This window comes from Eptatretus burgeri, chromosome 17 (genome assembly GCF_056783735.1).
Source record: "Eptatretus burgeri isolate ZD-2024b chromosome 17, Ebu_testis_v1, whole genome shotgun sequence".
In the NCBI taxonomy this organism is placed as follows: Eukaryota; Metazoa; Chordata; class Myxini; order Myxiniformes; family Myxinidae; genus Eptatretus; species Eptatretus burgeri.
Genome location: NC_140977.1, coordinates 26,114,328 through 26,136,948, shown reverse-complemented (window position 1 = coordinate 26,136,948; position 22,621 = coordinate 26,114,328). Strand labels below are relative to the sequence as shown.

The following is a 22,621-nucleotide window of genomic DNA, read 5'->3' as shown; positions in this document are numbered from 1 at the left end:
AGGGATAGATTGGGTCCAGGAACAGGGAAAGGGCAGAGCAGTTGAGGATTTCCTAGTTTTAGTCCAGGATTGCTTTTTAACCCAGTTTGTAGATAAGCCCACGAGGGGGAGTGCAGTATTAGAACTCCTTTTAAGTAACGATCCCAATATGGTGGAGGAGGTGGAGGTTGGGGAGCATTGAGGAGCAAGTGACCATAACATTGTGTGTGCAAAGATTCTGTTCAGGGTTAGAGATCAGTATAGTAGGGTAAGGCTATTAGATTTCAGGAAGGCAAACTTTGAGGACATGAGGAAAGAGTTGGGTGATGTAAATTGGGAGACTCTAGCAACAGGACAATCAGCATCAGAAAAATGGGAAACCTTCAAGGATCAAATGTGTAGAGTGCAGAGTAAGTACATTCCATTGAGGTGTAAAACTAGAAGCAGAAATAGACCAGGGTGGTTGAGCAGTGAGATAAGGAACACTATTAAGGAGAAGCAGAAGGTATTTATTAGGTTTAAGATAACAGGACTGGAGTTGGATTTATATCACTATCGAAGTAAACAGAGGCAAGTTAAGAAAATAACTCGGCAAGCCAAAAGAGAGTATGAGAAGGACATGGCTAAGAATATTAAACATAACAGCAAGGCTTTCTTTAAGTATATCAGGGGAAAAGAACAGGTGAGGACCAGTGTGGGCTCATTGAGGAATCGCACCGGGGGAGTGGTTATGCTTCAGTCACATTTGGCTCGGCGGCCATAGGGTCTAAAAAAATCTACGGCCACTAGCAATTATAGGGCGGCCACAGTATTTCAACTGTCATACAATGTAGCAGTCACATATGTTTTTATTTTTTGGGTAGCTGCACGGGGTATTTAGAAATTGTGGAGACCGAAAACATGTGGGTGCTGGTACGGTCTTTGATTTGATGTCGCACGGTGAACTTAGGGCGTCCCTGTGGCGGCCATATAATTTTTAAGGCAGACGCAAGGTAGCCTCAAGGTGCCCGCAAGGCGACCGCAGGGGGGCCCTAAGGCGAACGTGGAAATAGTGCGGCCGCCGTAATTTTTTGGGGGTGAGCAAAATTCATTTTTCATTGATAAGAGTCTACGGAAAACGCACGAATAACGCAAGCCCACCGTACGCCCTACGTATGGTCGACGTGGAACACATCTATGTCATGGCTACGGCTTGTCGAATTGCTACGGCCAACCTAGAAATGAAAAAAGTTATAACTCCGCGCTTTCATTCCACGGAGACCCCTACCGCCTGTAAAAGATAGTCATACAGCGTAGGGCCACCCTGAGGCCACCTCACGTTTCTGTCAATTCGGGGTGGGGGGGGGGTACGGCCACCGTATCCTAGCCGTAGAGCAAATGTGACTCATGCTTTAGTGATGAAGGTGACATGGCAGGCTTATTAAACAGGTATTTTTCTTCAACTTTTACACAACAACAGTCAGGAGAATTTCCAATAGCTGAGAGTATCTATCAAGGAGGTGAAGAAGGGCTTTTACAGAAGATCCAGGTTGGAGTGGAGGAGGTAAAGGAACAGCTCGGTAATCTACAAGAAGATAAGGCTCCGGGTTCAGATAATATGCACCTGAGAGTATTGAGGGAGGTGGCTGAGCAGGTAAGTGAGATGTTAACGGATATTTTCAATAGTTCTCTGGAGTCAAGACAGGTACCGGAGCATTTGAGAGGAGCAAATGTAACACCATTATTTAAGAAAGGAACCAGAGAAGAATTGGGAAACTATAGACCTGTTAGTTTAACCAAGATGTTGGACACGTGAATAGGGATCGGGTGAAGAACCATTTGAATAATTTCAAACTTATTAAAGGTAGTCAGCACGGGTTTACCAAAGGGAGGTCCGGCTTAACAAATTTATTGGAGTTCTTTGAAGCAGGTTCTGATTGGGTGGATGAGGGAAGGGCAGTGGACATGGTCTATCTAGACTTTAAGAAGTTTGATAAGGTACCACATTGGAGGATGTGAGTTATGATGAGGGCTTGTGGAGTGGGTGGTGTTATGACTAACTGGATTGGAAACTTGATTTGAGATGGGAAACAAATAGTGTCTGTCAGTGGGAGGATGTCTGGCTGGGAAGACGGAAGTAAAGTTGCCTTGGGGATTGGTACTGGGGTCATTATTATAAATAATTTACATTAACGATTTGGACAAGAGTAGGCTTTCCAAATTTGCAGATGACACAAAGCTTGGAGATAAGATGGATAGCAGAGCGGATGGTGATCAGATACAGGAAAGTATTGATACTTGTATAGATTGGGCAAAACATTGGCAGATGCAATTTAACCTGAACAAGAGTAAGGTGTTGGGGATGGGAAAGAGCAATGAAAATAGAGATTACAGGATGTAAGGGGTAATTTTGGAACGTGTCACACAGGAGAAGGATCTGGGGTTGGTAATAGATACTGGAGGTAAGCAGGCAGCACAGTGCCAGGCAGCTATTGGTAAAGCAAATAGGGTTTAAGGTTGCATTCGGAGGGGGTTCAATTATAAATCAAAAGAGGTGGTGTAAACATTGTACAGGAATTTAGTGAGGGCCACATCTAGAATATTTTGTGTAGTTTTGATCACCACAACTCAGGAAGGACATAGATGCCATGGAGAGGGTTCAGCGCAGGGCTACAACATTGATTCTGGGCCTAGTTTGACTCAGCTATGAGGAGTGGCTGAAGGAGACAGGGCTTTATACACTAGAAAGGATGACATTATTAGGAAATCTTGCAGATATGTTAAAGATCATGAAAGGTGTGGACAAATTTAGCACAGAAGTGTTTGTAGAGAGTAGACAGTGAGAGGACCAGGGGCTATAGCCTGAGAGTAAAGAAAAGGAGAGTAAAGATGGTCGTAAGGCAGGGAGGGGACTTTTACTCAAATAATAGTTAATGCATAGATTGGCCTCCCTGGAAAGGTAGTGGCAGCAGAAACAGAAGATAAGTTTGAATTGGAATTAGATAGGTTCCAGGAAGTTTTGGAGATATAGGGGTATTGGGATGTTAACAGGACTTGTGGTGAAGTGTAGTGATTGTAATGTCTATGGGAGGGTCTCATCGAAGTTTGAGTCTGTCGTTGATCTTTGTGCATTCCTCACTCTACAAGTACGAAGTACCTTCATTGGCACCCCCTGCCCCCCCCCATCCCTCCATTTCTAAAAATAAAAAACCCAAAACACTTATTTATAGCAATTATAATAATAAAACATTCAGTTTAAATACTATGTTGTTCGCATTTATGGCACCACCACTCAATCACCGCAGGTTGGTCGGTGGTCTTTCTGTCTTCTACCGACTCCTCTCCAGCCTTGCCCCCCCCCTGCTCTCTCTGCGATTTGTCCCCACCACATTTCCACAGGGCGCTCAAGGTCTGCCAACAACCCCCTTCTGGTAAAACTACCAAAATCACGAATCACTGCTCATCTTCACTCTTTCATTCCTCTTTTTTCCCGCCTTTGGAATAAACTTCCTCACTCTATTCTTTCCCATTCTTCCCTCCAGGCTTTCAAAATAGCTGTTCACCACCACCTCTTATCTTCCCCCATCCAAATCCTCGATCTTTTCTACCCCCGATAATCCACCCAAGCCCACTTCCTTCAATTCTCCTGCTTTCCTTCCTGAAAGTCCCTGAAATGTCCATCTTCTCTTCGCCATGTTCCCCGTCCCATCCCCATCTCTCTCCCTTCCACAGTTCACCTAATGTGTCTGTTCCCCAATGTTTTGTCCCTTCCACTCCCGCCCCTTTTGTCTCATGCCTCCTTGCTGTGAGTTGTGTGTTAGCTCTCATACGAGCCTCGACCAAGGTATACAAAAAAAACAAAAAAAAAACACCCACACTGCATTGAGATTGGGTCTGTGGCATGAGACGGATTCGTTTGGTTTGGTGTTGGTGTAGTGCAGGCATGATGGGCCGAATGACCTCCGTCAAATTTCCTTGTTAACTCCCCCCAAAAATTCCCAAAACTCAAAGGAATCAAATGAAACTTGCAGAGGCACAACTTCAGGCTGTTCTCATCAATCCCTGAAATTTTCAGCTTCCTCGGTCAAAGCTCCTTGAAGGGGTAGATCCACAAACATCCACACATACTTTCCCTCCATTATATAGAGTTTGTTTGTTTTTTGTAAGGGATGAAGATTCCTGTAAATGGCCATTTCCAGGGTACGAGTGGAGACAGTCTTGACGCCATGTCGTAGAACACTACTGTCATCCTCCACAACATGAACTGCCTTTCTACTAGCAACGCAAAGCAACGTGATCTGGCCAACGTTCTCCCGGCATGATGATTCACTCCCACAGAGAGTATCGGAAAGGTGACATCAACTCAGAAACCTTCCAAGAAAAAAGTCAGTTAATTGATTTTGGGGTGAATTTCGTCAGAACTGTCGGAACATTCCATTCGACATCCTTAAAAAAGCTTTCACACATTAAAGGGAACCGAGTATGCGATGCGGAGGGGGGTAAACAGGACAGTCTATTTGGCAAGTCTGCCTGACTTTCATCCACTGGTCATATGAACCAGCCTGAGTCAAACCTGCAAGGACCCGTGGAATGCCAAAACTAGTTCCTGGAAGAAATACAAAAAAATTAAAAAGGGGCCTTCATCAAACCAAGGATAAATCCAGAGAGATTCCCATTTGAGTGTATGTGGTCCTTTGGTGGGAATGAAGGAAGGGCAAGAGGCCTTGAAGCAAAAAAATGGCCAGAGACATGTCTGTGTTCAGAGGTTAAGTGCACTTATCAAAGGAGCTGTTGCCGAAAAGGTCATGGAGGCCACGGAAGATTACCTTGTTAAGAATCACTCCAACAATCTGTGAAGTAATCCGTCACAGATTTGCGCCTCTTCCCCTATCTGAATCGATAGCGGTTGCGAGGGGGGAGGGAGGTGAAGCCAGACTTCAGCAGAAGCCTTGTTTGTCCTCCTGTTAGTGCCTTCAGGATCCGTATCAGTATTCCGAGAGCGCAGAGGCTGAAGATGCTTGTTCCACAGAATCAAAACTCGAAGTTTGGTTGCGTGAGCACAAGATGAAGATAAACAAACTGCCCGCTCCAAAGGGAGCCAACTTTATCCTTTTGTTCCAGGAAAATGAAGAGAAAAAAATAAATAAATAAAGATCCCTTGAAGTCACGTGTTTTCAAGCTGGAGCTGTTTCAAAGTTCCGTAAAGAACCTCTGAGCTTCCGCTCTCAGTCTGGGATGTCTGCGGTGCAAATTCGACCTTGGTCGAGTCATGCCAAAGACTTTATAAATGGTACGTGCTGCTTCCTTGCTTGATGCTCAGTATTTAAAACGAAAAGAGCATGGACAATCAACCATAGGTTGGCAATCGTTGTGCAGGCTTGATGAGCCTAATGGCCTCCTCCTCCTCCTGTGACTACATTTCTCGCAAGAGAACTCGTGTTATGTAAAAACATCTTGCTGCACTCGTCTCAGCCTGCTCCGGGTTATTGTCATGTAGATGCTCGAGCACCTTTGTGTTTACTTGCATGCCACAGACGATTCTGTTCACCACCGAAGGCATGCTGTGCGTGCATCAATTATCACACTGCATGCCAAACTCATTCCGGCAGCTTCGCCATGAGACGGTTGTCACTGTTAACCCAAAGTCAATCCTTCTGGTTGGTCGATTCTCAATAGCTTGCTGTTTCTGCTGCCCCAGCAGATATAGCAATTCCAGTTTTACAAGCCCTGGATGCATTGGGTGGATACAGAGAAAGGGTCCTTTTTAATTTTTCTTGTTTGGGTGTCTTTGACCAAAGGACAGTGACAGAGCATCATACCCTATGCGAGTAAAGTTTTATCAACGGGAAGCTTCATAGGAGGGCGTGGAAGTAGCACACTTTCCTTTGCGCTGTCCACTCTGGGTTTAAAGCCCCTGCTCTGGATTTGAGCTGTCTGTCGGATGGGACGCTAAAGCTGGGGACCCATCTGCCGGTATTAAGCAGTGAATATTTTAGAGCTCACAGTGTCTTCCCATGAAGCACAAGCCATTGTGTGCAGGTACCCAGGTATGATTCCAAATTCCTGCCTTAATATTAGCGGACCGAGTTCGTAATTTGATCCCGATCGAATGTGCAATCGTTTTAACTTCGATCAACAGAAACAAACTATTGACAGATGTCCCAAGCGTAACGTACCTACTAAAAAGTCTCTCTTATCCATTTCAAAAGCGGAGCGTCCAATCCGATATGTGCCATGGATTATCTGCCTCTCTTGGATATCCAGATCTCAGACTATTTAATTGCACCATGTGATGAGAAACTTATTTATTCTAACCATCTCCAGCAGGATTTTGTGTTTCCTTTTTGACATTGATGTTAGGCTCATCATGCTGGAACTTGTACATATAACTTATGAGACATTAGTGTACTTTAAGTCAAGCCATCGCAGGCACCATGGCCAAATTCCAACTACTGCTGGAAGAGGGGATGGCAAACCTCCCAGCATGACCCTCGCCAAGAAACTGCTTCGGCAGAACCAATGCTCCATAACACAGAGTACGGTACATCAGTCAGTCAGTGTGTTATTGGGCAATGGTAGGATAACCTAGGAGTATGCACACTCGACTCTGAGTTATCTAAACTAGGTTTGAATCTCGGCCCAGTGATAAACTGCCATCCTCGTGTTTCACTGGCAGGGCAAGGTGTCGATGTGTGTGCCTTCCCTCACATGGACGTTAAACTGGGCATCCCATCCACCCGCATTAGTTGATGGACGTTAAAGATCTCATGGTGTCCTTCCTGGAGAGTAGGTGACCTTTCGCTGGCACCATGTCTAAGTTTAAGATGTCTGTCCTGATTCTACCACTGGGAAGGCCAAGGCAAACCACCCAGTGTAGTCCTTGTCGTGAGGATGCTTTGGCAGCACTGAACCTGCTTTCAAGCACAGAAACAGAAACAAAGAAGAGTGTACTTTTTTCTGCATTTCACATAGAAGAGGAATAAGATATATATATATATATATATATATATATATATATATATATATATATATATATATATTTTTTTTTTAACCCTTATGTGTGATTTGAACCTGTGATCCGAGCTTTTATGAGAGGTATGGTAATTTGTAAAGGCCAAACAATCGCTCTTTCCACAAGCAGATGTTCGGTCTGCAGGTTCAGTAGTCGAGCTTCGCATTGGTTCAAGTCTTCAAATTCATTACAGCGCAGGGACGTAGCCAAAATTTTTAAAAGCCAGAGTCGCCCAAGATGCATTACATTAATCCGCGAGAAAGAATAGCTTTTTCCAACAAGTCAAGTAAGATAAAGAGGAAACAAAAATAAGAATAAGTGCTGTTGGAGGAAATCGATCCGTTGCCACAAGATGGTGAGAAAATGATTGGCGGAGATGTTTTCCAGTCGTGACCTGACCTATCAGCTAGTGTACTGCAGCAGAGAACTCAAGCTTAGTCTACTGGGGTGAAGTTTTGTGAACTATTCAATGACTTCATCTCGATCGACATCCTTGTCTTAATGAATGTGGATGTATGCCAGTGCGCGCAACCTTTCCCCTTACAAACGAGCCCTCATAAAGGTGTTCAGTCGACCGAGCACACTTGTACTACTCCTTTCACATTCACACGAGTTCATGGGTGTTGTGCACATGACCTTCCACAAGGTGCTTATGATTAAGTCAATATCAGTATCGTGGAGTTTGACTGCATCAGGAAAAGTTTTTGCATGATTGTTGGCCTGGTTTCACTGTCTTCCATTTCATGTTCCATCTCTCCAGCTCCTTCTTTACTACATCAGGACTTTGAAGGTGTGCCAGGTAGGCGTTGACACCATCTAAGAGCTCAACACAACTGATGGTACAAGCCCAAATATTTGGCCACAGGTTTGAGATAGTGGTGAAAACCTGCGAGCTGAGCAATCATGTCATCAAGGAATGGGGGCAGCCATATTTCTCCTGAAGTACTCTGCACACGTCTCAGCTTTGCGACTCAGTTTACCTATTACCTTTGGCATGGTGGGGGGGTCGGAGGGGGGCTGAACACCCACAGACTCTGTTTGTGTAGACTATGTTGAAATGATGATCGAGCAACTCACGTTTCCTTAGCGTACATTGCTTTGACCTCATCTACGACAGAGAAGGCACGAAAGAGATTTTTTGCTTCAATGAAGAGTAACACCAGAAGTGTCAGCTTCTCCTTGCTTCCCATGATTGTTAGCATACCTCAATCAATATCCTCGGTCGAACATGTCATCGATCTTTCTACCTGTTCACTGACACAGATCGATACTAACCTTCACCAGCAACACTAATTCTCCATTCTTCCTTGATAAGAGCTTGCACTCATCTCACCACACGATGAATATTCTCAGTCCAGCAGAGTATTATATTCCCACTCTATGAGGAAAATCATGCCTGGTGTTGGCTTAATGGTTAGGGGTGGTGTGCTTAGGATCCGTGGATCCTGAGTTCAAATCCCACTCGGCTGTTGAATTAATACCAGGTGGGGTTGACTCTGCCTGTCATCCTTCCGAGGTCGGCAAAATGAGTGCCAACATGCTGGTATCCTGTGGCGGAGTGGCGACCCGTCCAGAATTGTACCCAATAGCCAAGGAGACTGCTTAGGCAGCACCAACGCTCTGCAGAGAGTATGGTCCCAGTGGATGAGGAAAATCCTGTGTATTCAGCCAGGCCCACAATGTGTTCCTGTGGGACACTTTCCCATCATCATTCCAGTGGATTAATCAGTTTGTTGATCTTGTATGGTCATCACACTCCATCCCCCTGTAACGCAGAGGAAGAGCACTCACCTCGAAGCTGTCTAGCCTGGGTTTGAATCCTGGTCCAGCTGAAAACTGCCATCTCGGTGTTTCACAAACACTGTGATTCATCAACGTGTACACCGTCCCTACGATGGATGTTAAACGGGTATCCAGTCTGCAGGCCTTAGTTCGTTGACGTTAAAGATGGTGTCCTTCTCGAAGAGTAGGTAAGCTATTACCGGCCAATGATGCTACTCCGCAGCTTTGTGCTGCATACAAACAATGATGACGACGACTGAGGAAGATAAAATGGCCAACGTGGCTGAGGCCACACTTTGGCGTTCCTTCCAGATTGAAGTGGTTTCTGTTATTTTGGGCAGAAGAGAATATGCATGAAGCTGAACTGCTGAACTGCTTTGAACTGCTTGCAGTGGAGCTGCCACACAAATCTCACACAGGTGGACATACAGACAAATACACAAGACACAACACACGACTATTAGACAAGACAAACACAGCCATTGAGCTTGGGGAAAGTGTCGTCACTTCCCAGGGCACTATTGGTACCAGCAACATCACAACGATGGTGCCACCTTGCTCGCCACACTCAGCAGGGCACTTCCTCAGGAGGAATTTCTTATACCATTTTAAAGTCTTTGGTATGACTCAGCTAGAGTTTGAACCACCGACCTTCCAGACTCGTAGCGGATGCTCCAACAATTGCACCATCAAGAACTCCATTTCTCACTGTATGTGTGCTGCCCTCACTTGTCAATACCCCCAGAAGCACCTTTGTCTGTGCTTTCCTGAACCATAACCACCTTTTGTTTGTTTGTGCGCTGTACCATCCTTCTATTAGTGACAACTCCATTTACATATCTCTCTCTCTCTCTCTCTCTCTCTCACTCTCTCTCTCTCTCTCTCTCTCTCTCTCTCTCTCTCTCTCTCTCTCTCTCTCTCTCTCTCTCTCTCTCTCTCTCTCTCTCTCTCTCTCTCTCTCTCTCTCTCTCTCTCTGTCACCATGGACCAACTTCTAACCACTCATCCAAGCACACTTCCTTATATGCAGCAATGAAAACTATCACGATGCCAATTGGCTGGACATTGGCACCTCTTCAACCTGCCATGGCACTGCAAATGCCTGGTGTTGGCTTAATGGCTAGAATGGTGGGCTTGGGATCCTAGGGTCTTGAGTTCAAATCCTGCTCGGCTGTTGAATTAATACCAGGTGGGGTTGACTCAGCCTGTTATCCTTCTGAGGTCGGCAAAATGAGTACCAGCTTGGTGGTAGACTGTGTCGGAGTGGCGACCCTTCCAGGATTGTTCCCAGTAACCCAGGAGACTGCTTAGGCAGCACCAACGCTCTGCACAGAGTATGGTCCCAAGAGATGGATGGAGAGAGATGGCACTGCAGAAAAGGACTTCTGAGACCACATAGGCCTGACTGAATCCATGAACTTTCCAACCTGACAAAATTTCTGCCAATGGCAAATCCTCCATTATGGACGTGGTAATGACAAATTTTCCTGCTAAGGTGTCCGATTTATCCATATATCCAATTGGTTCATCTGATCACGTGCTTGTGAGTGTCAACATATCTATGTCGATTGTCAGAGAGCTGCCTCACCGTCAGCGAGTCTGGCATTTCACTCAAGCAGATGAGCAGGGACTACAAGCAGCCATCTCTCTTCAGGACTCTTCCGGGAAGGCAATCTCAGATCACTCTTCAAAGGCCGCATCAAGTGTATGTTCACTCTTAGGAGAGCCAGAAAACACCATGTGGCCAACCTCAAGATTGAACTATCATTCTTGGCTCCTTCCTCAAAGACCTGGTAGCACCTTGTCAGGTCTGTCTATGGTGCATGCTCTTCATCTATATTTTCCCTCACTGAAAATGGCACTGCAGTTGAGTCTGCATCAATTTCATTAATTCATGAAAAAACCAAATGCATCAATTCTGTGTTTGCTTCCAAATCTCTTGTGCTGAACCCCTTGCTCCCTGTACATACCCTCTCATACTCAACAGCTCCTGGACACTCTCCTTCTCACATAAGAAGGTGGAGAGGTTTCTGGCAACCCTTGACACCGATTCTGCGACATGCCCCGATGGCATCTGCACACTTGTCCCAAAAATTGGTTCTGCCACTCTCGCAAATCCTCTTCATGCACTGTTCACCATATCATTTGTTCTAGTTCACCTTCTATCTTTTTGATAGAGTCAAGTCACCGCAATACACAAACATGGTGCAAAACAGATCCTCTTAACTACAGGCCTCTTAACTTGCTTCCAATTATAAGCAAAGTCATGGACACCTTCATTGCCGTTGACATCAAATTCTTCCTTTCCTTCAATGCCTAATCTCAGATCATCAGTTCTGTTTCTACCCTAGACATACTGCTTCTACTCTCCCAACAATGGATGAAGGTCCTCAATCTCAGACATGAAATCTGGGTCATCTCTCCAGACATATCTCAAGCATTTGACACAGTCTGGCATGCCACCTTGCTCTCTCAACTCTGCCCACGGCTTCCAAGGCAAACTCTTCTCATGCATCACTGACTTCCTCCATTCTCATGGTCAACGCATGGCTCTCAACGTGATCCTCTCACATCTTCTCCCTGCCAAGGCTGGAGTGTCCTCAGGCAGTGTATTGGGCACAGTCCTGTTGTTCATCTTCTTCAAGATATTTCCCCATTCCCTGCAAAATCCTACTTATTTCCTTGCTGTTGAATCCACTGTCTGCCAAAGCATCTCTCACCCTTCATATAGGCAGGAATCCTCTTCTGTCTCTGCAGACCTTGATAAAATCAGGAACTGGTCCAACACATTGAATGCCTTCCATCCCTGACAAATGGCACACTCTCACTCTGTCTTCCAGAAAAAGACCATCTGGTGAACCCTCCCATATAATTCCTTAACAAACCCCTTCAATAAGTCCAGTCACTCAAACTTTTGGGCCTCTCTATCAGGAGGAAAGATCTTTCCTGAACAAACCATCTCGCCAAGTTAGCCTCCAAAATAAGCCACCGACTGGGCATTCTCCATCATACAAATTTTTTTTCTGAAACAAATCTATACTTTTATCAACTTACTAGGCCATCTTCCACAGCATTATTGAGTACTGTACTGCTCTCCCCGCTGGGATAGCGCCCTTGCCTCACCCCGTACACATCTTGATGCCATGGAAACCAAGACCCTCAAAGTCAATGGAATCTCCTGCGATGAAGCTGAGTCTCTGAGTCTGTTATTCTTGGCTCAGTGACGACCTTCGTAGTGGGAGAATCTGCTGGCCACACGTGCTCTGGTCCACTCGTGATGATAGTCCACTCATTTAGTTGGCTCTTATCCCCTTCCCTTGTCACAGGAGGTCCTTCTGAATGACTTGCCGTCTCCTTTCGACTTACGATGTAAAAAATAACTAAATAATCCTTTTGTTTACTTCTTTATTTATTTGTTCATTTATTCTGGCCCTGACAGATCTCCTATGGATTACGTTTTTCACATCCTGCAAAAGTATATGTTTTCGAGACATTTAAAAATAGCTTGCACCGTTATAGGATTTGTGCACCGTTAATAGTGGTGCTTTGTTCCTAAATTCCTAAAATTCCTGAATTCCTAAAAATTCCTAAATTTTTAGGAATACCTAAAAAAAAAATAGGAATTGTGCACCGTTAATTTGTCGTGAGCCCTGATATTTAGTGTTTATTTTTGCTCCTTCCTCGATGATCAATGTGATGGGTTGGGACATATTTATTGCTCGCTGGTGTGCAGACTGCTCACGAGAGCTTTTTGTTCGTTCATTCTTCTCCCCGAATTCTCATCATTTTTTTGCAAATATCTTTCATCATGAGTTTCATGAATTGCACAAGAAAATATATCATTATGTAGATGTAGATCTTAAAAATCTAATTTACACTCATAGATCTCAAAGACAAATTTGTAGCTGTCAGAGTGAAATGCAGGACTTTTGCTTTGCGAGCCAAATTCGAACTCCAATGAAAAGGTAATGATGAAACCCACCTAACGGAGGACGCTCATGATCGTTTGCCGGAAAGAGTGATTTGGCGGTTGCTAGCCACCGAAGCACTCTCTCTCATACAACATCCCTTCCCACATATTTGTGGAACAGAGGGATCTGCAGGAGCCCCAAAGGGGGTAACGTGAGTAAAGCAGCATTTGAATCTCGTGTAAAATGTGGGCCTCCATAATGAGAAACAACACATAACACGATGGTCACACAAATCAGGGGTTTATTCAAAATGTGCTGCTGGTCACTTGGAGCTAGTTTATGTGGCCCAGATCTCCTGTGAATCTGGGCCAACCTGTGTGTGAGTAGTTATGGAAATTAGTGATGGGGAACCACTATGATATCATAAAGCAGCGCTGTGAATTCAATAGAATGTGACTTCTTTGCTGCAAATCCAGAAGCTCATCGATGGCTTGTGATGGCACAACAATCCAAATTAACAATGAACACACACTCCAATGAATGAGATGGGTATATTTCAATCTCACCTTTTGTTTTTTACAATCTCAGGTGGGACATTTTAAGCTAAGCCCCATCAGCAAGTGACCGGTGATAGAATGGGTGTGAAAAAGTAGAATCATCAAAAACTCATTGTAAAATACTGTTACGGATCTGGCTTTGGGACTAAATGGAGAATAGTTTGTAATAGTTATTTCATCGTATATGTTTGCACAAGAGTGATGTAATTAATGTAATTAGTGAGATAGTGTGATGTATTTTTTTTAGCGAGCTCTTGTCATCCCACTAAAATGTGTGTTTATAAAGCCCTTCTTCCCCCTCCTTACACTTTGCCACATCCCTGTGTCACTCTCTCTTTGTGTATTTTCCAGTCTACCCACAGGTCAGAGGTAAACTGGATGAAAGGTCGTGACGCACCAGGTATATGGCAGGGTAGGGATGTTCAATCACGCGTTGGGAGCAAAACAAGCACAGATTCCCAAAGTTACCAGCTCTCCTCCCAATAAGTGCAAGCCAGCAAAGTGACCTGATGGCCATGTCCACCAATAAACATGGTCTGACATGCCCAATTGGGGCTCTGATATGCAATAAACCCCCCAGCATGTTGCACTGTTGTGCATTTTCGTTCCAATGGCCCCTTTCATGCAATAGTCTTTCCAATGGCCCCTCTCATGCATTTGTCTTCCCCGTGGCCCTTCTCAGGCATTTGTTTTTCATGGTGACCCCTCTCATGTGTTTGCCTTCCCGGTGGCTGCTTCAGTACATTGGAGCATCTATTCTGGTTCTGTGGTTCCTGCTGCTGTGCTGTGGTTTCTGCCTGGATCAGCATGGTTTAGTGGTGCGTGGTGAGCGCGGTTGGACAGACACGTGGAGCACCGTGAGGGGAGCCAAGTCAGTACTAAACCCTTACACGCAGGCATCATGCGGGGAGCAAGTTCTTTCTCTCATATATTGTCCTCTCTCTTTGTCCATCTTGTGTTACACCTGAGTGAAAGAAATAAGTTGAATAATTAAGCCGTCAAGATACTGTTGGCACAGGGGTATTTTAATATTAATTTGTCAAAGTTGATTTACTGTTTGTGCAGTCATGTTATATTTATTTTCCCTCCCTGTATGTTAATATATTCCTTCTTAATGAGAATCTGTTTGTGGCTGTTGTGGAGCACCGAACTCCATAGCATAATAACAGGTTGACGAATAAATCCGTAGATGGGTAAATTGGGTTTCACGCGTTAAGATGCTATTAAAAGTGGAACGTCTGTCATGGTTTGCTCAGACATTTTGACAGGTGAGTGCACCCACTAACATCCACTAACGTCCACTAATGAGATTTTTAACGTCAAGCAACGAATGCTGGCAGACAGGATGTCCGTTTAATGCCCATCCGAGGGATGGCCCACGTATTGATGAACCACTCTGCCTGTGAAACATCGGGATGACAGTTTATAGCTGGGTCGAGAATCAAACTGAGTCAAGACAGCTGAGAGGTGAGTATGCGTACTTCTAGTCTAGTGCATGGTGTGAGCCCTCCAATTGCAATGATACGTATGTTGATTGTTTCCACTTTTGAATTTGACCAGTTGCATGAAATAGTCAGACTTTTTAACAGGCAGCAATAATGTTCCACCTTTGACCACACCTGTATCGATGTGATTGGCCCTCGGCCAATTGTGTCACAGTGGGCCTGTCCTCACCAGGCTGAATGACAGGCATTGTCCCGCCCATTCCTCCTAGACCTTCATTGCCCCATTTATAGGCATGCAGCTTTGCCTACTTTGTGAAATGCTTTCAGCTCTTCCTTGAGCCTTGACGATGTATACAAAAAAAAAAGAGTTGTGAAAATTTTGAGTAGTTATGAACCTTTCCACTGAAAAATACAGTGGCTGTGTGTTTGATCCAAGTAATGAGCTTAAAGCCAATTTTGAGTGAGGCTATTTCAAAAGAAGAAAAATAATTACAGTGTTGTTTTGGGTCGGTCAGTGTTACTGCTCAGTGATGCTGTCCAAAAATTTCATGAATGTTGTTGGATGTGAAATCCTCTGCAGACGGCTGGTCGGTGCTTTATAAGTTTGTGCCTTGGTAAATTTTTATTTTGAGAATATGTGCTACATTAAACCTATTGGCAGATAACCCGGTTCCTCTGGGCTGTTGGAAGGAAATTAGTTCCCAACAGTGTGGAATATTTAGGGAGTTTGCCGGGAATATCCTTTGGCAGAATAATGGCAGGGGGCCGCGGAAATTCCGTGTCATGTAAAATGTGACTTCAAGTCCTCAACCCTTTTTTGATTCAAGTTCGCAACCCCTCCACCCCCTTCACAGCCCCAAGTCCACAACCCCCACCCCACCCCCTCCCCAGCCCCAAGTCCTCAAGCCTTTTCTTATTCAAGTCGTCAACCCCCAACTCCTTCCCAAAATCAAGTGCACAAGCTCCATCCCAACCCAAAATTCTCAATCCCCCTTTCCCAATTGTCTCTTCTCTGCCCTGCCAAGCTTATCTGGGCCTATCACTGTACATTTTGGGGAAGGGATTTGCATGTTTACAGATATTGACCAATTAGAATGGTAAGGGGACATTCATAAATTATGCAATGCATTTTTTTGCCCAAAATCTGGCACCCACTCCCCCCCCCTTTTGCCCAGTAATGCTTCAACAGACACCCCTAAAATATTACGCAATGCTACATAAAGACACCCCCTACTCCTCCCTCTATTTCATACCTTAATCACAGGATGCTATTCATCCCGTTGTTTTTTTTCAGTTACTACAAACTGTATTTGAAAAAGTAAAGGCGGTACTGTCAATAAGACTCGGCAGCAGTCAGAATCCCTGTTATGACATCATTGGACGAATCGCTTGGAGTGGTGTCATCGTTTCTAAGTACTGTATGTTCAATTGGTTTCATTGCAAATGAGATTAAGTGTCTGTGGAAAAAGCAATGATGGAATTTAAATGAAACTAGATGGTATTCATACAATATATACCCCCGTGCAGTCTTGAGAAGGACTTGGTGTGAGCCAACTCTTTTGTTTTTGTATCTCTGGGCATTAGGCTTTGTTTAACTCACCATGAAAGTTCGAAGGGGGTAGGCGTCATCCAAGTAATATGTGCTATATCAAATGGTCATGTAATATGTGGTAAAGTTTCAATTTCCTCTGTTGAACATTTTTTGATGTATGCTCTTAAATAAACGTCGACACGTATGCATGCGACAAATTGAAAATCCTGTTCAAATTTCAAGTCAATTGAATGAAAATTGATAATTTCAGAAATTTGGCCAATGTTGACCTTTTGGCCTGTGTTGACCACAAAAGTAGTTGGTCGTTGAATTCAGTGACCTGATATGCAAATACTCTTCAAATTTCTAGTCAATCAGACTAAAATTCAGGATTTTAGAAAATTGGCCGATGTTGACCTTTGGCCTTTGTTTACCTCAAGAGTGACCGTCATATCACATGGCCATGTAACATGGGGTAAAGTTTCAATTTCCTCTGCTGTACGGTTTCTGATGTCCGCTCTTAACAAAATGCAGACCCGTACGCCATACGTACATACTATGTACGCTACCGATCGCTTAATCCCGCCTACGCAGGCGATTTGTTTTATCATCAATGTATTGAATACGTGTATCAGCAAATAATTGCATCTTTAAATAGAGTTCCCACAACCCAAAGTTGTCATTGATTGATTTATCATTATCTAACAGCCCTGGAAACACCTCCCCCACCCTCCCGTAGCACTTCTTAACACTTGGACATACACCCTTCCCCCCGACCCCCATGCGCTCTGTAATTTTTTAATGCCCCCCAAAGTAGTATCGTTTTGAATCCGACTACTGCGGCCATTTTTTGAAAACATGACGAAGCACCTCTCTTTAACTGCTTGATCCACTTGCCAAGCGGCTAGGCGAGCGGCTTGCAAAGCGGTTGATATGGAACGACCGGCTTGGAGAGCGATAGCAAGCTGCTTGCTAACAGAACACACCTCTGATGTGACGGCACTTAAAGGCAAAGCCCCCCCCCCCCCCGATGGAGCACACATAACTTCCCTGGATGAAGTGTCATACAACGTTGTTAAACAGCTGTTCGTGTTGGAACAAAATCGTCAAAATGTAACTCCATGTTGCGCGATGTTCTCTCGTTAGGGGGCGTGGCATCCCATTGGAGGGCGTGGAATCTCGTTGGGGGCGTGGCAAGCCGTGCATTCCCACCCCGCCCCGACCACGCCCCCTTCTTGCTGCCAGCACATCCTGCCCTTCTCCAGCAGTGGCCGTGAACGGAGGGTAAACATGCGCGTTTCGACTATTTCGCGGCTTTTTCAAATGCTTACTGAGTTTTCCCACGCAGGAGGTCAGTCGAGTTAGGGGGCAGCAGCTGCCAAGACGTGTGTGTGTGTGTGTGTGTGTGTGTGTGTGTGTGTGTGTGTGTGTGTGTGTGTGTGTGTGTGTGTGTGTGTGTGTGTGTGTGTGTGTGTGTGTGTGTGTGTGTGTGTGTGTGTGTGTGTTCGAAGGTTGAGTTCATAGCTCCACGATCTGATTCAGGTCGAGGATGGAGAGCTGTGCATGCATGAGGGAGAGGGTGTGATGGTATGTTGAGAGGGTACAACTACACGTAGAGGAAACGTGTAAACGTGGTAATGCTACACCATAAGTCACAGACGGTAGCTGCACAGAAATACAACCTCGTGTGGAAAAAAAAATTGAGTATCACCGTACCCGAGAGGTTATACATTTATTCCGTACGCAAATTAGAATCCCGACCACCACCCGGTGCGCAACCAAGAGATGGCCCTCCAACGGGGCACAACGTCGTGTCCCGTTGCACGTAACGGTGAAGAACTATAATGGCACGGATAAGAGGAGATGGAACATGAGCACCAAACAAAGCCGATCGCTCACCGCTCTGACGGTGTCCCCCAGCAGCGCGACCGCAACCACCGCCAGCCTGTGCACATGGAGGAAGGAGGACCATTAGAGAGGAGGAGGGGGTTCGTTACACACCGAATACGGATCGCAGGAGAGAAGAGCACTCACCCGAGCACGGCCGCCGAGCCGCGCATGCCGTCCATCCGACTCGAGGCAGCCCCGGGAAGTCGCGGCCACAGAACCGTTGTCACGCGTGTCCCTCCAGGTGCCGGTGCGCGTCGCGTCTCTGTCGGAGCGCGCTTAGGCGGCCCCGGATCGGGTCGGACGCAGGAGGCGCAGATCTGGGGAGGGGCTCGGAATGCTCCGCGCAGCTCGCTTGCCTCTTCCTACGATCCTCCCCTCCTCCCCACTCCAGAATCCTCCGCCACTGACTCTCTTAGTGTCTCTACATGGCTATTGTTTCCTCCAGTACAACAGGCCGTCATGGCAGCGGAGTTGCACTTACATCAAAAACTCCATTTCTCACTGATCCATTTACTGCTCCTTAATGGACCTCCAAACCCCCCAGGAATACCTTTCATTGAGAGTTTCCCTCCGCTCCCACCTCCAGCTCATCCGTGTGTTCGACCGTCCTCCTAACATTGATGACTCCATATCTTTCTCTCTTTCTCTCTTTCTCTCTTTCTCTCTCTCTCACAACATGGACAAATTTTTAACTATTCATCCAACTCTCTCTTCCTCAAATGTGGTGACATCAATCATCACCATTCAACTTGTCTGGGTGTTGGTACCTCTCTCACCAGCCATGACACTTCAGCAATGGACTTCTGGGACTCCATGGGACTGACTCAATCTGTGAACTTTCCAGTCCGGATTTCTCCGAATGGGAAATCTTACCTTCTGGACTTGGAAATGAACAATTTTCCTGCTAACGTTTACAGTTCTTCCTTTGCTCCAATTGGTTCGTCTGATCATGTGCTTGAGATAGTCAACATCTCTGGCTATATTCAGAGAACCACCAGAGAGACTGGCAGTACATTCAGGTCAGCTGGCAGGGACTGTAAACCACCATCTCATCTCTGGATTGGTGTCCGATATCTGCTCCCCCAGATATTAACTCGGTCTGGCAATTGTTCCACAACAACTTTTTCCACAACGACCTCATCTCAGATCACCAATTCGGATTCAAACCTGGTCACCCTACCTTGGACATGCTGCTTCTCCTCTTCCAACAATGGTGGAGGTCCTCAATATCAGACATGGGATCAGGGCTGTCTCTCTGAACATATCTCGTGCTTTCGATACAGTCTGGCATCTTGTCTTGCTCTCCAAACTCTCTGCCTGTGGAATCCAAGGCCAACTCCACTCTTGGATGACTGACTTCCTCCACTCTTGAAGGCAACGTGCATCTCTCAACGGAATCCTTTCATCTCCGGCATTCTGGGCACAGGACGTCCCATTCCTGATCTTCATCAATGATCTCTCTGAAAATCCTCTATATATATTTGCTGATGACTCCATCCTCTGCTGTGATATCTCTAATTATTCACTCCTTAATAGACCTCCAAACCTGAAAGTCCCCTTCCGCTAACCGCTCTGATGGTGTCCCCCCCCCCGCCCCCAGCAGAGTGACCACAACCACCACCAGCTTGTTTTAATCTAACGGCAGCAGCCTCTTCCCTCTCTTCAGACCTTGATAGAATCACAAGATGGTCAAGGCCTCCAAAGCCACTGGGCATCCTCCATCATGCACAGTCCTTCCTTGGCACATGAGAACTATTATCCACCAATAAGGCCTTCATCGGCATCTTGATGGAGTACTGCTCTCCCCATGACAAGGTGCTTGTGCATCAACTTGCTCAGCTTGACGTCATAGAAACCAAGGCTTTCAAGATCATCGGAATATCCCGCGATTAATCTGAGTTCATGGGCCGATCACTTTGCCATCGCCGACAGCTCGATGGTCTCTGTCCTCCACCGCCTCCATTCTGGTCTTGCACCCTCTGTGCCCTTTCCATGCCCTATCCTCCCAGGTTTCTGAAATCTAGAAACACCAACTCCCCTTCTGAGCGATTGCGTGCAAGATCACATGATGGCCCATTGTCTTTGGTCACGTGATTTTGTTTACGGACATTTTCATTTCTGGACATTTTCAGACAGTTTTGTGATTTTTTTTTATTCCTGGGATACTGGCTTCGAGTTAGATCAGTCTGCAAAATTTCAGATTTCTCACCCACCTTGAACGTACGAAACATTAATATTAAAAGAGCCTTATTTATGTGCCCATTTGCCCTTTTGCTCACATTTTGTATTCAACTCCTCTGATGCACATTAGAAAACTAAGACTTTGTGTTCAATGCAAATACACCTTCATGAAAACATAATCTAATTTGTTTGTTTCATTTTGTGTGCATGGTCGAGGCTCATGGAAGAGCTGGAGCAGAATGGAATGGAAGAAAATGTGACGAAGGTATCGAGCGAGAAGGGATCGGTACGAGTCTGGCTGCCGGGCCAAACAGGAGAGCTCCATGAAGCTGCGCATGAAGACCTTGGAATGTAGAGGATATCGTGACCGAGCTCGATGACGATCACCCAATCTCGGTCTCACCTGGTGACATCCAGGTACGACAGGTGTTTTATAATTGACGGTTCTCCGACACTCCAAGACTCGCTCTACCTGGGACTTTTCTACCTGGCCGTGTCGGTGTACACAATAAGTTTGTTGTGTTTTTGAAGTTTATGGGACGATTTGGAGAGTCGCTCGGTGTAGAGCATTTTGGAGGACCCTCGTACATGCGGATACCTATATTTGGGACTGAGCTTTCAATATGTAAGATGAACTCTGGGATTAATGGTGTAAAAAGCGTGGGTTTGGACCTCCTCCCTGGAGGGTCAAAAAGCTAGGTGATCATTGTCTCGTCGGGTGGAAGGTGTCGAGGGAGGGGAGACCGCGGGCGTGCGCTTCATCCGCCCAAAAACCATTGTACCGTCCGGAGGGCAGTGCACGTGGAGTCAACAGCACGGCACGGCACGGCACTGCGCAGAGCCGTGCGAGTGGGAACGGCGAGGCGGGATCACAGCTCAAGACTCCCGTTTGCCCAGCCCAGCGTTTCCCCCTCCCCTCTCCCGATATTACTCTTCCACCGTCGCTCCCTCTCTTTTTACTCTCGAGCTCTTGCTTCCCCCCCACCCCTAATCCATCTGTCCGAGCACCAGCAAAGAGCATGTTGTTTGATGCCGCCACAGCACGACGATGAACAAGAGAGTCGTGTTCCTGGCCGCGCTTGCGCTCTCTCTGAGCTCCGCACTGCTGCGCTCCGAGGCTGCGGTGAGTACCGTGAGTACCGTACGGGGCTCCGCTTCGTACCCGAGCCGTGTGTGTTCAGTGCGAACTCGCACGCTGATCACGCGCCCTCCATCACACCCCCACCCCTCTCGGAGTGCGTCCTGTCTCCTCGATAAGCTCGTTGAACCTAACGGGGAAAAAGGGATCCGCTTAGCGTTTGGGGCACCCGTGGAATGCCAGAATGTCTGGATAAGCGGCGGAGTTCGTCCGTACAGTGTGGTTCACACGGACTTACCGCTACTTTGTACAGTGCGGTTCTCACGAATGCACTGTGGCCCGCACTGGCCACCCTGTACATACAGTGTGGTTCGCATGGATTTCTGGCAACTTTGTGCAGTTTGCTTGGCACGAGTTCCGACCAACTCGTACAGTGTGGTTCGCACGGGGACCCACCAATGGGTGGTACCACGGACACTTTAGACACACCCGGTGGTACCGTGCGCACGGCCTTCAGTGGTAGTAACACGCGGACACAGCCCTGGGTGGTAGCGAGGACATGATAGGCGCACGACCAGTTGGCGCTTCGTTAAAGCCGAAGCTTTATTAGAGGAAACCTTCGCACCGACTGTCCAAGTGCCTGCAGGCTCGTTTAGCGCTAACACGCTGAATGCAGGCGTGGCCACTCCCGCTTTGGCAATGGAGTGTGCTTTGCGAGTGCGCCTTCCCCGACACCCTCCCGACGCACCAGGTGTGTGAGCCTCTGACCGACACTCTCACGTCCTCTCTCTCTGCGGTTCCATCCATGAAGTTGAGTGCCAAGGACCTCGGAGTGAACGATCTTTAAAAAGTGCCGCCTGGGTCAATACCGTTACCCCTAAGATGCCTGAGTGGGCAGTGTTATCACCGTCAGTCTTTTGGGTCATGCATGAGAACCTTACCCTTTCAACGTATGGATATCCGCAGAACCTGAAAGCAGATCATTTATCTAATACATAACTTGGCAAAAACACTCCCAAGTTCAAAAATGCTCTGATAAATGGGCTGTTGTAGCACGTAGTAGGTAGAGCAAATTGTGCTGTAGGCGTGGTCTTCCAATGCTAATCTGCAAGAGGTGGAGGAAATTGTGCAGGCGTGGCCGAGTAGTCGAAGGCATCTCCTCCCTGTGTTCTGCTCCAACAAGTATCGTGGTAATATTGTCTTAAAGATCTTTTGTGTGACGTTTGCTCCAAACAGTGTATCGTTCCGTGGAGAGCTGTTGCGGCATTTGCTTGTC

At 46.3% G+C, this 22,621-nt stretch overlaps 2 protein-coding genes across 3 annotated transcripts in view; one reads left to right on the top strand and one right to left on the bottom strand.

Moving 5' to 3' along the window:
• LOC147009592 (uncharacterized) overlaps positions 1-18,463 on the bottom strand; it is a 270,091-nt gene extending 251,628 nt beyond the window's left edge. Inside the window, exons 1-2 of one of the 2 annotated variants that reach the window (XM_085862391.1) lie at positions 18,231-18,463; positions 18,096-18,141 (exon numbers count right to left, since the gene is read on the bottom strand). In XM_085862391.1, coding sequence (XP_085718517.1) covers positions 18,096-18,141; positions 18,231-18,265 — 81 coding nt within the window. In that variant the 5' untranslated portion in view covers positions 18,266-18,463. The remainder of the gene's footprint in view (positions 1-18,095; positions 18,142-18,230) is intronic. The other variant, XM_085862392.1, reaches the window with a different exon arrangement.
• Positions 18,464-21,056: 2,593 nt separating this feature from the next.
• LOC147009591 (uncharacterized) overlaps positions 21,057-22,621 on the top strand; it is a 218,144-nt gene continuing 216,579 nt past the window's right edge. The window contains exon 1 of the mRNA XM_085862393.1: positions 21,057-21,390. Coding sequence (XP_085718519.1) covers positions 21,316-21,390 — 75 coding nt within the window. The 5' untranslated portion in view covers positions 21,057-21,315. The remainder of the gene's footprint in view (positions 21,391-22,621) is intronic.